General features: G+C 37.5%; 2 protein-coding genes across 6 annotated transcripts; both read right to left on the minus strand.

Annotated features, from left to right (window-relative positions):
- Nucleotides 1-732: 732 nt before the first annotated feature.
- LOC148721470 (tachykinin-like peptides receptor 86C) lies at nucleotides 733-10,984 on the minus strand. 4 transcript variants are annotated; one of them, XM_088735632.1, is made up of 5 exons: nucleotides 10,886-10,984; nucleotides 3,636-3,773; nucleotides 2,659-2,929; nucleotides 2,176-2,433; nucleotides 733-1,777 (listed from the first exon to the last, which is right to left on the minus strand). In XM_088735632.1, exons 2-5 carry the CDS (start codon nucleotides 3,746-3,748, stop codon nucleotides 1,466-1,468), a joined length of 954 nt encoding a protein of 317 aa, XP_088591758.1. In that variant the 5' UTR covers nucleotides 3,749-3,773; nucleotides 10,886-10,984; the 3' UTR covers nucleotides 733-1,465. The 4 variants fall into 4 exon arrangements, with proteins under 4 accessions (XP_088591758.1, XP_088591757.1, XP_088591755.1 ...); XM_088735631.1 differs by lacking the exon at nucleotides 10,886-10,984 and adding an exon at nucleotides 6,409-6,536; XM_088735629.1 differs by lacking the exon at nucleotides 10,886-10,984 and adding an exon at nucleotides 5,831-6,358.
- Nucleotides 9,000-14,563, minus strand: LOC148721471 (QRFP-like peptide receptor). 2 transcript variants are annotated; one of them, XM_088735639.1, is made up of 5 exons: nucleotides 14,449-14,563; nucleotides 13,449-14,095; nucleotides 12,693-12,941; nucleotides 10,886-12,411; nucleotides 9,000-9,702 (listed from the first exon to the last, which is right to left on the minus strand). In XM_088735639.1, exons 2-4 carry the CDS (start codon nucleotides 13,749-13,751, stop codon nucleotides 12,112-12,114), a joined length of 852 nt encoding a protein of 283 aa, XP_088591765.1. In that variant the 5' UTR covers nucleotides 13,752-14,095; nucleotides 14,449-14,563; the 3' UTR covers nucleotides 9,000-9,702; nucleotides 10,886-12,111. The 2 variants fall into 2 exon arrangements, with proteins under 2 accessions (XP_088591765.1, XP_088591766.1); XM_088735640.1 differs by lacking the exon at nucleotides 14,449-14,563 and having other exon boundaries at nucleotides 13,449-13,718; nucleotides 13,970-14,091.
- Between the last annotated feature and the right edge of the window lie 2,300 nt (nucleotides 14,564-16,863).

The raw sequence follows: 16,863 nt of genomic DNA on the forward strand, positions 1-16,863 counted from the left end.
ATCAGGCCTGTACGAGATTCAAACCACTGACCTCTGCAATACTAGTGCAGCGCTCTACCTATTGAGCTAACAAGCCAACTGGGATTAGACCGTTAACTGATTCGTAATCAACTTAACGGCCTGCTCCCAGTTGTCTTGTTAGCTCAATTGGTAGAGCGCTGCACTAGTATCGCAGAGCTCAGTGGTTCGAATCCCGTAGAGGCCTGATTTTTCTCATGTCTGATTTTCGCTATTGCATAAATAGCGCTCTCTACTGCGAGGATCGTGCATCATAAGTATCTAATACCGCAGTTCAAAATATATGAACTTCATATATTCATTGTATCAGCTAAAACCTTTAACATAATTATCACTACTATTATTTATATTTATTTGCTCGTTTATTTATTTAATTGTTGTGTGTGTCTGTGTGTCTGTGTGTCTGTGTGTCTATGTGTGTGTGTGTGTGAGAGAGAGAGAGAGAGAGCCTATACGGTGTCAGTTTAGGTAGCCCGCCTAGAGTAGCTTTGCTAACTGCGGACTACAGAGGCCATTATTTCTCCAATTTCAAAAATAAAGTCAATGTTGTTGTTGTTGTTGTTGTTGTTGTTGTTGTTGTTGTAGTCCCCAGAAAAAAATTCAACGGTTGAGTGTTTTTTTGAGAAACGTTTAATTTTTGCTAATTTTAACGCCAAATTGTTAATTTTCTGGCCTTTCAATTAAATGGGATTACGAATAAAACGACGATGAAAATGAAAATTTTTCGAAATTTTAATTCTTTTTACCTTCTAATTAGATGGGATTACGAATAAAACAGCAATCAAAATGAAAATTAGTCGAAATTTTTCACTCTTGAGTCTCACGTTTCTCTTTTCATTTGACATGGTTCTTGTATTAAGTGTTGTTACATTCCTCTTTCCACCTCTATTTTTCTATTATAATAATAAAGTTGTATGATAATGCGAAGTGAGGTGTCTTTATCTTAAAAACATGTAGCATATATTAGGGCTTATGCACCTCGGTTGACAATATCACGATAATCATATTTCAGTACTGCGTTCATGATAAGTACTTCGGCTTGTGGTTTCCCCTCTACCAGCCTTGGATTTTGGTGTACCAGTACAACAAATAATTCCCTTGATCTTCTCTCTGAACTTATGGTTCAGCAGGGCATACACAAATGCTTTGACGAAGGGCTAATGCTCGAAACGTCAGCTTTTTTACTCGTTACGGTGGCCAACTTACGATTTCACCTTAGCTGATATAACCAAAATACCTTGTTACCCCCACCGACGCAGCACCACAGTTTCTTTGGAAATGAGTTGACTGCTTAATTGGTTCTTGTATTAAGTGTTGTTACATTACTCTTTCCACCTCTATTTTTCTAAAATAATAAAGTTATAATAATGCGAAGTGAGATGTCTTTATCTTAACAACATGTAGCATGTAGTAGGGCTTATGTGCTTCGTTTACAATGTCATAAGAATCATATTTCAGTAGTGCGTTCATGATCAATACTTCGGCTTGTGGTTTCCCCTACACCAGGTGTACCAGTACAACAAATCATTCCCTTGATCTTCTCTCTGAACTGATGGTTCAGCAATGCATACACGAATGGGTTGACCGCTGAATTGAACAACACCATTAAATCAACAACTGCAATATGTTCGAAGCTGATGTTGAGAGTTGTAAGGGTCCTTAAGACGTATTCAAGTGATTCTGCTCCCCACGAAACTGCAAAGATGAAACTGACTGTTACAGCCATCAAGGTGACACGTTTCCGAACCTTCATGACACCCTGCGAATTAAGAGGAGGAAAAGTGTCCCAGTCAGCTCAGCGAAAGTAAAGAAGTATGATATTGAATCTCCACGAGACAAACGACTCTTCTCCGCAACAAGTATTTGCAGTGGTGGATCTATGGGAGGGAGCCCAGGTAAAAAAGATAAACGCAGAAGGAAGAGAAGCTGGCAGATACACACACACGAAAACACCGCCGCCCTCCCTTATTTCAAGGTCTGAATCTGCTACTGATATGTACCCCGCTATTTTACCAAAAACCGTTATTAACGATATTAACTTAGAGGAGATCTTTTTAGATAAAGGTTCAATTGTCATTCAGAAAGAATCCACATGACAGCAGAAATGTTTCCCTAAGACTTCCTGAGTTTAATTTCTTCCCCTTATTAAACACTAACTTGTTGCTGATAGTTTATTCCTTTGTTTTCATTGCGTTTAAACCACAAGGTGCCCACGACAATAGAGTAAAGGACAACCATTATTCCCACCGCAACGATAACCAAGACCAACCACGCCAAACAATAAGTCGTAGACATCCACTGCTCGGGCCAACTCTGAACACAATTTTTGCTGCTTTTCTCCTTGTCGAAGGTCCTAGCCAAAAACAGTGGTATGTTGAAAATAACTGAGAACACCCATGAGCCAAGAACTATCATCTGAAAAAGAGAGTGAAAAGAGTGGTGCATTAATTTTTCGACCCGTTTTTTGCACAATGCCTAACGTAAATTCAGAATTATTCTAGGCATTCTACCAAGTGATTGGCAGTAAGATGGATTGGTGGCTAAATCGCTGGATGACTGTCTCTTGTCAGACTAATGGCCACATTTTGAATAGGTTTGGCGGATTTTTTGGACATTTTAAGGGTTGATGCTTAGACTTACCCTCAACTTGCGCCGTGAAAGATTCTTATCCCTGCTAAGGGGGTATAATACAGTGTAATATCTTTCAAAGGCAATTGCAACCAAAGTGACCACTGAGGAAACTCCTGGAACCCAGGCCATATTCCCACCTGTTAAGAGCTTGCAGAGAACCACACCTGCCGATCCGTCTGGGTGACTCATGTTGAAGCTGACAATAATCTTTGGTGAGATAAACGTTGCGAATAGGATATCGGATATGGCCAGATTTAAAAGTAAATAATTGATGGGATGTCTGTATTTGGAGATGAAATATCAAAATTATCATCATGAATGATCAAAAGTAAAACTTAATTACACGCGAACAAGGAAGAAACAAGTGAGTGAAGAATATCAATTCATGATGTCCATAATGTTCGCTTAAGAAGAAATATTATATATACAAGGCTAAAAAGTTAAAAAAGGTTAAAACCAAACTTTTTGGGCTGTTTGCCATCACCAGGGTTGAAGGTGTTGACCGTCTGTAAATACATATATATCTTATGTGATTCCCGATGGGAAAAGTTTGGAGACATAAGAAATAACTTGTTTGTTCAAACTGGGGCGGAATTGTTGGATCATTGATTCCGTCCCAGTTTGAACAAACAAGTTATTTCTTATGTCTCCAAACTTTTCCCATCGGGAATCACATAAGATACTGAAATGATCCAACAATTCCGCCCCGGTTTGAACAAACAAGTTATTTCCTATGTCTCCAAACTTATCCCATCGGGAATCACATAAGATATAAATGATCCAACAATTCCGCCCCGGTTTGAACAAACAAGTCGTTTCTTATGTCTCCAAACTTTTCCCATCGGGAATCACATAAGATATATATGTAGGTAAAGACGGTCATCACTTTCAACCCTGGTGATGGCAAACAGCCGAAAACGTTTGGTTTTAACCTTTTTTTAACTTTTTAGCCTTGTATATAAAGTAAATATCAATTCAATTCATACTTTGTGCGAAGATGTCTTTTTATGATTATACAAACAAGTGTATTGCCCACGACGTCCACAGCAACTAGTATCAATAGTGCGGCCGTTATTGCAACACTAGACGAGTCAGGCATGATCGGATACAGCTGATCGCCAGAACTAAAAATCAAAGAAAACAAAAGCATTTAACCGGACTGAGGGCTACAATTCTCAAAAATGGCTTACACGTTTGAATTCTGTAAGCGTCTTATTTAAAGAAAAATCGTGATTTGTGTATATATAAGATGCAATGAATATGTGAAGTTCATATATTTTGAACTGCGGTATTAGATACGTGTGATGTGCGATCCTCGCAGTAGATAGCTTCATATATTCATTGCATCTCATTTATCACTTTCACGGGTTTATTACGAATCAACTTAACGGCCTGCTCCCAGTTGGCTTGTTAGATCAATTGGTAGAGCGCTGCACTAGTATCGCAGAGGTCAGTGGTTCGAGTCCCGTACAGGCCTGATTTTTTTCAGGTCTGATTTTCGCTATTGCATAAATAGCGCTATCTACTGCGAGGATCGCACATCACACGTGTGTATATATACTTTTTCAGTTTCCAAGGTAGGACATTCCGACTGCCGCATTCTATAAAATTCTAATTAAACAATAACGTTTTGAAACTAGAGAATGATTTTAATGAAAAATGTTAAAAAATAAAAAAAAAGAACTTGACTATCTCGTTTAAGTTTTGTCGCTACCAGCACTGTTCTTTTTGTGATCACAGCTGATTAAAATACTAAAAAGCGGAAGTCTTAATTAAGAGATCGCCGTGAATGAAAAAAGGCTTTATCGTAACCACTATATATAACATTACTATACACTGAGCATTGATCGTAGTCTTACAGTTTGGGGACCATTTTCCGTTTCACTGAACAATTATGTGGACAGGGCCAAGAACAAACATTTGACAATATTTTTGTAATTATCGTAAGCATAATAATGAAAAATAAAACTACAAAATCGGAATTAATACAACGGAAGAATTGTATCAATGCATTCGTCTTCCTCTAGCAATTGCGTATACCCACCAACTTTAATTCGATAATAGATATATCAAGCCAGGTAATAGATATATCAAGCCAGGTAGCTCTAAGAGTTTTCTAAGACTTTGACAGCTTCCTTGCCCGACTGATCACAGTATATAACTACCTGTTTACCTGCCTCCACTGATACATCCCATGGGAAAATAATATCCCATCGTTTTCTCTTGTACATCAGTAGTATTAAAGTCATTCTAAATTTATTCTGTTTTTGTTTCGCGATATGTTTTGATTTGTGAAAATGTTGTAATAATATTATTTCTTCGACCTTTTGATTTCACGAGGTATAAAGATCTAAGGCCCATTGAAAGAAACTATGCAGAAACTCCGATCAGCTTACAAACACAACAAGCAATAATTGACGTTTGCAGATATCAGTCCTCGTTTGTCTCGCTGATGCATCCAGTTTTAATTAGAGGGTGGTAAAGGGTATGATTTTCGTTATTCGTGAATGGCCTATTTTTTCCCGTGAAACGTTTAATGGCTTGTTTTTTTCTCGTGAATCGTGATTTTATTAGTAGCCGTGAACAGTGATTTTGTAAAATAATTTTCCGTGAAATGAGAAAGGATTTAATTCGTCGTGAGCCGTGATTTTGGTTGTAGTTTCGACAGTAATTAACAATGACCGTGAATTGTGAAAGGACGGATTTATTTTTTCGTGAAACGTGATCTTCAACCCTTTTTACCACGCTCTGGCTTCCTTTATAAAAATATTAAAGAACCTCATTGGATTTTGTTTAAAGAAGTTTGCATATGTCGAATACAGGTCAATCGTTTTGTCTTCAAAAACAAAATCTTACCTTCTGATAGCGAGTTGCGAAAGGCAACCTAGATTAAGCTCGAAAGGCAACCTAGATTTTACGTGACAATCTTACCTTTAGGCAGCTTCAGTTTTTGAGAGCTTGTCTCTGGTGCGGCGTGTATTGGTTCTAAATATAAATAGTTAACGGCATAACATGCCTATACAAGTCCGAGGGGATTGCATTCACGGAATATCAATAGGTTGCTGTTATTTTCTGTTTTACCGTACACGTAAGCTTTCAACTAAAGGGAAATCCTTTCTATTACAGGAAAAAAGGAAAACTGGGGGTTTTCGTAACATTTTAAGCTAAGAATCGAACTTACACAGACATATACTCCGTGACCTCGGCAACGTGTTCACAGTCTGTAGAATTTCCGCCTGAAATTAAGCTCCAGTCTGTCAGAAAACTCTGCGGTTTGTTGATGCTATGGTACCAGGTACGATCCAATTTCATCACATTTTCATATTGTATTTGATTAATTAGGCGGCTTCCAAGCATATCATCGTCTTTAGTATCATTGCTAAAACGCCAGACATTGACATTGTCGAATTCTAGCTGTAAACAGGAAGTTTGACACGCGGAACTAGCAATGTAATAACGTGCTTATCACGAATAGCTGCAGAAGATATTGACCAACAGCAAACAAAACAAAAGAATCTTAATAAAGCAATGACAAAAACGAATCGCTCTCGATGAATTCAACTCTTGAGGAAGTTTGTTGTGTGACATGAAAAGACCTGAGATTGTTAACCGACGACGAATTAAGCCGCTTTGTTAATCCATAAAAACTGACTCTAACACTTCCTTTGTAACATTGACAACAAGACGAGCCTAGTGAGCTTATCAACAGTTTTATAGTTTAACACAACTACATAAACCTAGTGCATGCAATGAACAAACCTATATTGCTGCTTCTGAAACAGGAAACAAATGCCGAATAAATTTCCACCGTTCGTTCCCAACCAGCACCGATAGGACCTTGCCTTGCGCGTCACTGACAAACTTTCACAGCAATCTAATCGCTTTTATTCCTCTTGTGAGGCTTCAGCAGGTGTATGCAATATGACACCGGTACTTGAACACTCTAAGCAACGTAATGACAAGCTCAGCATTTCGCATTTCCTTTCTTCAAGGAATTACTAATAGACTTAAAGAAATGGTAGAAATAGCACTTCTGTAGTTCTAAAATTATTATTGAATTAGAAAAAATAAAACGAGTCAAAAGATGATAAATAAGAAAGTAGGAAAAGACGTAGAAATTTTTACTGTCGTAAATGCTTTAAGCAAAAACGAGATAACATCGGAACGAAACTAATCAGCTATTGCGCTATCTTATCATAAGAGGACTAAACATTAAAAAATTATTCTATTTTGCTATGAATCTAAATTCTAATTTTTTGGTGTTGTTTTTTATTTATTCCCAGCTCCGAATCCGACTTTTCGAGATTGTCAGTCTTGTTGTTTCAACAGAGTCGACGATGTTTGACATAAATGAACTTCATTCAAATTGTTCATTTATTTGCATGCACCTCCTTTATATAACCTCTAACAGACGAGTGAACAACTGTTCACAATTTCGTTATTTGTATTGCGTTTCCATTTATGTTGGTAAATCGTCATTATTGATTATAAGGTATGTTTAACAAATCAACAGAGACTCTTATCTACAACGATATTTGTCACCACAGTGGTCAAAACATTGTGAAATCACGAGGCGCATGTGAGTGAGTCCGCAACAAATTTGACAATAACGACGTGCTCTTATCGACAACGGAATATTGGCTAATCAGATTGCGACATTACTGCTAACTGTGGTAACATATTATATATATTTTGTCTTCCAAGGAAAACTTCAAATTTTCTCAAAGGGCTCTGTACAAAAGCCTGCAATCTGATTGGTTCTGAATGCGGTCTGTATTTCCTATCTCTGCCCATGGGCACGATAACCCTTTCGTGAGACGACGAGAACATTCCTAACTTCGTTGCCAATTTTCGTTTTGCCGGCTGAGCAGTTACTGTATTTTTAAGCAAAGAAATTTAAGTAAATCAAGTCCATAAATAACTTATCAATCCTCTCTTCCCCTCCCCCTCCCCCTCTCTCTCTCTCTTAACTTTTCAAATCACTTTGGCTGCCAACGAAATATTGATTCCGAAATGAGTTTGTGGTAGCAAATGTGTCATTAAATGGTTGACGCGCAGCCTAAAAAACCTTTTGTTATTTATTCTAATCCTTCACAAAAGTAACTGAATAAGTTAAATCGTGAGGTATTTGTTTACAATGGAACCTTCATTTATTTAATATCTGAATTCTCTCCAACAACGTTTTCGTTGTAAAATTTAAGCGACGAGCGCAGTTTTCAGGTCTGCTACAAATACACTTTCGGCAGGTCTTCGCAAGTCCGTTCAATCTGGACATGTGCAGCACAAATTGCACAGCGGAAATCGAGGGAATTCAATGAAAAAGAGAAAAAAACCACACTAAATCCTCTTGGGTGTAGTGGAGGTGTCTTTTTTTCTAAAGCTTTTTAGTTAAAGAAAGACAAGATTTACACACGCCATTGCAGGAAATAAACGAGCAAACTCTCACAACTTCAAAAAATACGTTTGAATTTACTTACAGTTACTTTCCTTGCCAATTACTGACAGAGGTAAATCTTGGCACATTAATCTTCGATGGAAGTGAAAAATACTTTCCGTACAATCACTGACTGTTGGTGACAAATAAATTGTCATGACAATCATTGGACTTAAGTTTGTTTGCCAAACCAGTAACGTTGTACTTCGCTTCTTTTTCTTACGTGCTCTCTAACTGACAGGTGACAAGTTCGTTTGGAAGTCTTTTAAATCACCTTTATTATTACGCAAATAAAAATGTTTTGGTGAAACCCTTCTCTTTAATTTGCATAACCTCTATTTTAACTGCCATTTACTCGCTCAAAAATTGTTCATCTCACCAAGGATCTTGCCGATATTACAGCCTTTAATCCTGCGGGTTCTGTTGGCCAAGTAGTACGTTAAGTTTTCGAAAAAAACAGAAATTTTATTCACCAGCCTAGGTCGGTCCGTATTGGGAAAAACTGTGCCCTCTGTCTTGAGTACCACATTGGTACACTTTTTCTCAATGTGGACCTCCCGGCTGGTGAAAAACTGAGGTAATTTCTAGGGTTTCGCGGCCCCAGGTTTCTCGAACACGTAGAGAAGTACATCATTTCTTTTGTCTTCTATCTGAAATGTCTGTTTAACAATGCATGCACAAACGGATTGGCAGCAGAGTTAAACAAAACCATTATGAAAGAAACGGAAGCTAAGACAGGGCCAATGTTGTATGATGTGAATTTCCAAAAGACGAAGATAACTGACATGAGTCCATAACAAATCCCAAAAATGACAGTGACAATCATGACCATCAAAGTTACTTGTTTCCTCACTCGGTTAACATCGTGAGTAAATATCATCCATATTAATGACAATACGCTGAACAAAAAGAAGAATCAGTATGAATAAAAATACTTTAATCAATAAGTATTTCCAAAAATGTGTACGGTGGTCTTTTAATTAAACAGACAAAAGAACAAACAAATTTAAACAAACGAAATTATTACAAACTAAGTGTTCTTAGTTTTAACCTAGTTTAACAAGGAGTATCTTGCCAAAATGAATTATTTCCGAGCTCAATAAAACTCGCACTTTCTGCCATCTTGCTGACGGCAAAGTTTACATCGAGCACATATAAGATATTGTTTTTTTCCCCTTCATTTCACATGCTTGACTATGCTCCCTCTTTATACTAACGAAGGACAAATTTATTTTTCGGAGAAGTTTGTGAATGTGTTTTTTTCTTTTATTTTTCCTTTTAGTAATGAAATGGGCTTAATTCTGCAGTGCCATTCGGCCCCGTCCACGTGCGCCACTTTACACTTTTTTTAATTTCTCTACTTATAGGAATTAATTTAAGACAAAGACTGCCTGAACCGTTCGTAATCTACTCTTAAATTTACCAATTGTAGATCGCAAACGCCTTATTCTTTTTCCTTTGTTTATTGCTCATGTTCAAGCAGTGCTATAGGTGGTTTGCAACCAATCTCTAGAGATACAGGTAACAATGGTGAAAGGAACAAATGCTGGAAGAAGCTCATGAGATATCTCCTGTTTACGTCCACCAACATGGCGACGATGACGTAACGTGAAAACCACCTAGAGGAGGAAATAGCCAGCCACAAAAGACGTAAAGAAGTGAACAGGAAAATGGAACTAATGATTAAACACGTACAATGTACGCACTAAACAGACCCAAAGGAGATTTGGAGCATGAGCATGGACGATCTGACGACTTAAATTACTTGAAAATATAACGTGATTAAAAGCAAAGAAAGTTAAAAAGTGCATGTTTTAATTACAACACAGGAAACATGTTGTTTGTTGCTCCTGTTAAGTGTCAGTCAATAGGCGGATTCATGCTGACGTCATTGTTTACATTTTTGTTCATTTGCATACGGCTTTGCGTAAAGAAGGAAGCGTGTTAGATATAAATTGACTTCAGGCAGCTAAAGAGCTAGAAAACGTTAGTACATGGTGAATATTTTAGCTCTTTGGGTGTAATATTCAAGGAGAAATAGTCCATCAAAAACTGCAAAATTTCTGGGTGGCAAAAGAGCTAATGAGCTCATACATTCTACGTAAAATTTTGAGTTTTTAAACCCGTGTTGCACAAAAAGTATTCAATGCATCAGGCTCGTATTGATTGGCCGGTTAATCGTACTTTGACCTTTAGATATTCAGAACTGATTTATTTTTAGCTCCATCAGCAACTGAATTGCTTATGCTAATGAGGCAAATATTGTAAACAAGGATTCCCCTATATTACTTGCTCTACTCGCATTGTGATCACTGTAATCTTAATTGAGGTGGAAATACATTACTATCTCAAATAATAAACAGCGAAAGTATTGAAAGGTCGCAATAAGTGAAACAAGTTAAAGGCTAGTCAAACAATACAACTTTGCTCTACAAAAGGAATATATCGTAGTCTCACAGATGTGCACCAGTAAAGAGCAATGTCAAACACTACCCACAACTGATCGTTAAAAGTGAACAACGCTCTAAATATCTTTCCAGCTTTGTTTGCGAATGAAATAATTTCAATTTCCTATAGAATTATCGCTGGTGAATAAACTTGCGGTATATTGGGACATCGCATGTCTTGGAGAGTACTGTGTTAAACAGTCTCCCTGTCGACTATCTTCCCTAGCGTAATATATTGATTATGATCTCATACATCTGCGGCTGAGGTTCTGTCGATGGTTTATTCCAATCATAAAGTAATAGGGAGACTTGGAGAGCTCGAAAGGCTACGCATTAATTTACCTCACAGTCTTACCGTTTCGATCGCGGCTTTGGTACAATTTTCGGAGCTTTTCTCGCTGCGTGGTTGGCTTTGCCTTCTCCGGGCGTTGAATTGGTTTGAAAAAGAGTGAAATTGAGCGAATAAATTGTGCCAATGTGTACCACTCAAAGAGAATGTAGTCACGGAATATTAATAAGCTGTAGTCATTTTCTTTTTCGTTGTAAAAGATATTTACAACTAAAACTTAATTTTTTTTTCTTTTCAAGAAATGGCAAAGATGACACCTTAGAATGAGCTATATTTTTGCTATGGCATAATCAAAAGAAAAAAGAGTAAATGTTTGAAATGATCATGAGAACGAAATTGCGTCTGAGAGAAATTGACTAGTAACCGCGATATCTTATTTAGAAGATTTTCTCTACGAAAACGAATTATTTATTTCGTATAAAAATTATTCACCAGATTATTTTATCTCACTTTAAATCGATCTAGATTAAACTTTTTTCACCTTTAATCCCAGCTCCAAATCTGGGCTTTCAAGTTTGTCAGACTTTTAAGAAAGTCGACGACCACAGCTTTCTATTTCCACTACTCTTACCGATCAGTGAAATGAAGCCAAAGATCGGTCCAAAACCGAAACTACAGCGAAACCAAGAGGCGCACACCCAATTTGACTCGATCATGGGTTCGACGCTGTTTGTTGATATCATTCCTTCACAACATGAATTGGCAAAATTCATGGCAAGCTCTCTCAAGTTCTGCATACGTGGCTCAGACAAAACATGCGCCAAGACATTCTCGTCCATGTCGCTTGGACTCCACAATTGACCATGGCCGTGAGGCACACTTCAGTTTTCAATTAAGTTTGTTTAACGTGATGTAATGCTATCTTCTTTCGAAATTCTCAACACTTCTGGTGACTCTCGACCAATGAAAACGCAAGAATTACCAGTTATCGTAAGAGATGTAATTTATTACAGTTCAATATGTGCTTCATATTCTCAAAAAAAAAAACACGGAAAATGTAATGTATAAATATACCTCCTTCTTAGTTTGTAAAGTCGGCCTTAGGTACTCAAGTTACGGTATGTTTTAGTGAAAGATTAAATATTCAAGCCCGAACGCTATGAAGCTGCTATACAGGACACTGAAATTCTAAGTGATGTCAAAAACCATCGAAATAATATTGTTCAAAGGATCTTGGAAAGAACTACCCTAGGAAAAGGAAGATAGATGAACTTTATATCCTCATGACCCTATCACGCCAAAGACGCGAACTCTATGGTTTCCTCGACCTTGCTTAGTGAGCAATCGGAGCAGCACATCATTTCTTTTGTCTTCTCTCTGAACTGTCTGTTTAACAATGCATACACAAACGGATTGACAGCAGAGTTCAACAAAACCATTATGAAAGAAACGGAGACTAAGACAGGGCCAATGTTGTGCGATGTGAATTTCCTTATGACGTAGATAACTGACATGAGTCCATAGCAGATCCCAAAAATGACAGTGATAATTATGACCATTAAAGTTACACGTTTCCGCACCCTGATAACACCCTGAAAGAAAAGAAATTTTAATTAAACTTTCGTTATAATTTGTCTGAACAGTAATGAGTTAACCATCTCGATGATGATTAGAAGAACACAAAAAATGTAGAAAACCACTAAAAATACTTTCTTCAGTGAGTAGTTGCATTAACTGCATTTCTTAGGCTCGACTACGCTACTTTTAGAGACCTTAGAGACTCAGGCAAAAATTAATCAAGAGCAAAGAAAGGAGATCACAAGTTGTAATGAGCCAATAGAAAAGATCTGGAAAGTCATTTCTTTACTCTCACCCGCTGTTCATGAGAAAGATGAATACTGTGGCCCTTAAACCATAACGTTTTTACAACATTGAAGTATAATCCAACCATGAAAATCAGAGGAACGACAACCACGAACAACCAGGCCATACTGTAAGCCTTTGGCATCCACTCCTTTGGCCAATTCCATATGCAGAACTGCTTTTTGTTGTCGAAGGTTGCAATGAGAAACATGGGAATATTGAATGCTACTGGGAAGATCCAAGAAACCAGGACGATCACCTTAAAAACAGTTCAACCTATTTGAGCAAGATTCTGGGCCCAGATGTTCGAAGGCGGATTAGCGTTAACCCAGGGTTAAATTTTAATCCGAATTTCTTACTTCCTATGTTCAAAGACTTTTTTGGGACAGTTTCCTCTACCCTTTCAAGAGCATACAGTCATCAAATTGTAGACAAAAAGAATCGTACTGAATTTTTCTTTAAAAGCTTATAGATCTGAAACCAGATTTCACACTAACCCTGGGTTATCTTGACCCAGCTTTGAATAACCCGGCCCAGATCATTTCGTGAGGAGGAACGACTAATAAAATGCAATCAACCATTTTATACCATACAACAATGAATAAATACATTCAATTCCGTTTTGATAATTGATTTTTAAGCCAGTATATACTATTTATAGACCATCCAAGTCCGGACACTGATAAGATTCTTCGCCAAAGTGGCGATTACAAACAATTAAACCACATTTATTGAAACGTTTGCAATATCTTTTACCTTTACACACCTTTAACTTACGCTTCGTTAAATTCCCTCTGTTACTAAAGGGATACATCACTGCGTAATATCGTTCAACAGCAATTGCGACCAGACTGAATATCGAGGAAATCGCTCCAATCCACGCAACATTGCCGCCTGTCACAAATTTGCATAGACCTGTAGCAATCATGCCTTTGGGTGAAAGGAAGTTAGTCTGAGAAGAACTGAAGGGGCGATAAACATGGCGAATAGTATGTCTGCGATTGCCAAGTTCACGAGTAGATGATTTACGATATTCCTGTACAAATGATAACGCAAAAGTTAATAGCATCAACGGTACCCTTTGTAATTCTGTGAACGTTTAGATTCTAATATTTCCGTTCGCACGGAAATTAACCTAGATATCTATCTATGGGTAGCAGTTAATTGTTTCTCTTGTCGGCTATATCAACAAACTGATACGTTACCCTTAGAAAGTCATTGTTCATCGCGTGCAATATTATCACATGTCATATATAGCTAACATCATAAATTGGTAATCATAACAACCTCATGTCTCGGTTTCTCCTTATGATCCAGCACACAACAGAGTTTCCCGTGATGTCTACGATAATGAGTATGAAGAGTGCTGTGCTTATGGTAATGTTAGCTGATTCACTCATGCCTGCAGGATCCCTGGTTAAAAATAAAAGTTAAATAAAAAGACATTTAGCCATAAATATGCCAAAAGTATAAAAAAATATCATAAGCGTATGCTAAATGCGTAACATCAAAACGAAAAAAGATCCCCACACAGTCCTGCTGCAATTTCAGCTAACCAAAAGTACTTTTGTAACTCCCTGAAATGAAACTGAAATTTTATGGAAAGCAGTTTAAGGTAGTTTCACTAGTAACGCGGTGACTGAATTGTTATCCCACCCATAATCAAATGTTATGATGTCGTGTTGCATGGAGATGCACAGTAAAACGTTGTATCACTTTATTTCCTAGAAGGCGCTATATGGACAGCGAATGAACAAATGACATACCTCATAATCGTTAGCGATGATTTTCCCCGTAGAAGGAGAAATACATTGCGAATAACAAAAAGATGGACTGCGGTTCACTCGGCTTTTAGAGGTTTTAAGATGGAGTTGTTTCAGTTAATGTAGATATGTGAACAATGTGGATAAAACTCAGACAATAATATTGCCAGGCACGTATGTACTAGACCGAACAACAATTCGGAGCATGGGTATTACCTAATTAAAATCTATGGCAACATACTATGATGTGACAATAAAAAGTTAAACACAGCTTCTTTTTAACACACAGGTAAGGTGTCGATTTTAGACGAGCACGCTTCACTAAATAGCATAACGTTTGTCTCGGCAGCGAACTCACCGTAGAGTTTATAAACCATCAGCCAACCTTGAGGACTTATATTCATTATGAAGATCCAACAGAAATAAAGGAAAATATTTCCAGAGGCTAATACTTAATAGCTTGAAAGACAAACAGCAAACGTTCAGTTTGCATTATTGCTCGCCACGTGGGTAAACAAGGATGCCAATCTCACTTAATTTTACAATGCAGCTTTTCTATTTCACCTGGCAAGGAATTAATAATTTAAATATCCCTAGCACAGGCTTTTGTAATCTTTTTCGGCTAAAGCAAAGAGATTCCTTAGCTTCTGCGAATAAACGAGGTATTCACTCAGACGTAGATTTCGATTTATATTTAGAAAGAGGTTGCAATACCTTGCATCAGGGGAGTACATGTAGAAACATCTAAGGTAAACGGTCGTCGTAGAAGCAAGGTTATATGCAAATTAACTGAATAAACTCATTGAATAGTGTCTCCGCCTCAGGGTTAGCTGAAAGTTTCTAGCGAATAATTTCCATAATCAGGTATCATAACACATTAGTGAAAACTAAAATACGATCCAACACTGCTGGTTATGCGTGATGCAGGCCTTTTCTTTGCTTTTCTTTCTCTATTAGTAACTCATTGCCCTGTCAAATGATTAATTTATTCTGGTTTTAGTAGAAAGCATGCACAAGCAAATTATTATTGATATATAAAAAACTTTCTCCGAAGCTTTTCTTTTGGCTTCCCATGTTAGGACAGGTGTTTCAATTCATAAATACTGCAACTGACTCGTTCCTTCGCGGGGTTCAATATTCTTCTTCTTGACATTTTCTGTTTTTTTTAATAATTTCAAACAAAAATTGTTTTCAAAAGCGCATGCTGTCGATCTTTTTCCTGTTCTTCCTTTTCTAGATGGCAAGAAAAGTCCAGATCTTCATTACTTACGTTCATTAATTTCCTTCGCAGGTAAATCAGAGGTTATCCAGAGTTGTCAAAGCAGTATAATTGATATATTTTTGTTTCAAAATGACACATAAACTGAACCTAATTGTATTGGTGGTGTGCTATAAAAATGTAACAGTTAAGTCACAGACCCAAATTGTACCTTGTGGCGATCATGCCGAATACGATAGATGATTCTGTTAGTATAAATATGATGAACGAATATGCAGCAAAGTGGTATCCTCGAGTTGACAATGATAGAAATGCTTTTTTTCTCTTTGCCTTTCTTCCCGTTTTTTTCTTAATTGATTTCACTCCTGTCTCCTGTCTTCTCTTTCAACCCTGAATTGAAATCTCAGGGTTGTTAAAACTATTTCACTTTTTTATTGCTTCTCCTTCTTCTTTACTCTCATTTCAGGAAGGAAATGCAATCAAACGAAATAAACCTCAATTTTTCCTCATTAGCTTTGTTATCAGGAATGTTAGCAAGACTTCTTGACCATATACTGACGAGGAGAAACTTGTCAGTGAAGAAGAGACTTGTTGCTAAATTTTGTTGAAGTATACGTTACTTGACAGAAACAACTGCCGAAAGATTATTCAACGAACACTTTTCTCTTAGTGAGTTCACAAATTACCTGACAGTTTTCAACAAGTTTCAGAATCCATAATAATAATAATTAACATGTGGATGTGATCAAATGCGCATCACAACACTGTTCGGGGGACTTTGGCCAGTCTGCATCAGCAGTTTACAAACAATCGAAAGAAACTTATTTGAAGATGCCCCCTCCCCCCAATTTCCAGTAAACAGACCAGACCACATCACAGTAATCTCTTGAGTGGGTCTTTTAACGTCCCCTGCCTAACCAAATTATCTAATTAATAGATGCAGGAGACGGGACCTACGGTTTATTCGTCCTTATCCGAGAAGACTAGAATCTCTATACATTTCTTATTAAAGAAAGGTAGCGCATTTTCCTCACTTATTTTAAGACCTAGAGTGCGGGTCCGGCCGGGGCTCGAGCCATCGACCTCGACATCCCGCACAACAGTCCAGCGCTCTAACCAATTGAGCTAACAGGGAGGCTGCTGCTAACAGGGAGGCGGTTCATATGTATAGCGCTTACACCTGCAAAGGAAAACTTACC

Source organism: Stylophora pistillata, chromosome 10, assembly GCF_964205215.1.
Source record: "Stylophora pistillata chromosome 10, jaStyPist1.2, whole genome shotgun sequence".
NCBI lineage: Eukaryota > Metazoa > Cnidaria > Anthozoa > Scleractinia > Pocilloporidae > Stylophora > Stylophora pistillata.

What these genes read in the sequence shown, in the direction of transcription:
- LOC148721471 (XM_088735639.1), bottom strand. Translation starts at nt 13,751, where the DNA reads ATGCTATTAACTTTTGCGTTATCATTTGTACAGGAATATCGTAAATCA. An exon ending in TAACGAAGCGTAAGTTAAAG is followed by an intron (nt 12,942 to 13,448) that starts GTGTGTAAAGGT and finishes ACTGTTTTTAAG; the next exon opens with GTGATCGTCCTGGTTTCTTG. An exon ending in ATCTTTCTCATGAACAGCGG is followed by an intron (nt 12,412 to 12,692) that starts GTGAGAGTAAAG and finishes CTTTTCTTTCAG; the next exon opens with GGTGTTATCAGGGTGCGGAA.
- LOC148721470 (XM_088735629.1), bottom strand. Translation starts at nt 6,006, where the DNA reads ATGCTTGGAAGCCGCCTAATTAATCAAATACAATATGAAAATGTGATG. An exon ending in TTTCACGGCGCAAGTTGAGG is followed by an intron (nt 2,434 to 2,658) that starts GTAAGTCTAAGC and finishes TCTCTTTTTCAG; the next exon opens with ATGATAGTTCTTGGCTCATG. An exon ending in GAATAAACTATCAGCAACAA is followed by an intron (nt 1,778 to 2,175) that starts GTTAGTGTTTAA and finishes CTTAATTCGCAG; the next exon opens with GGTGTCATGAAGGTTCGGAA.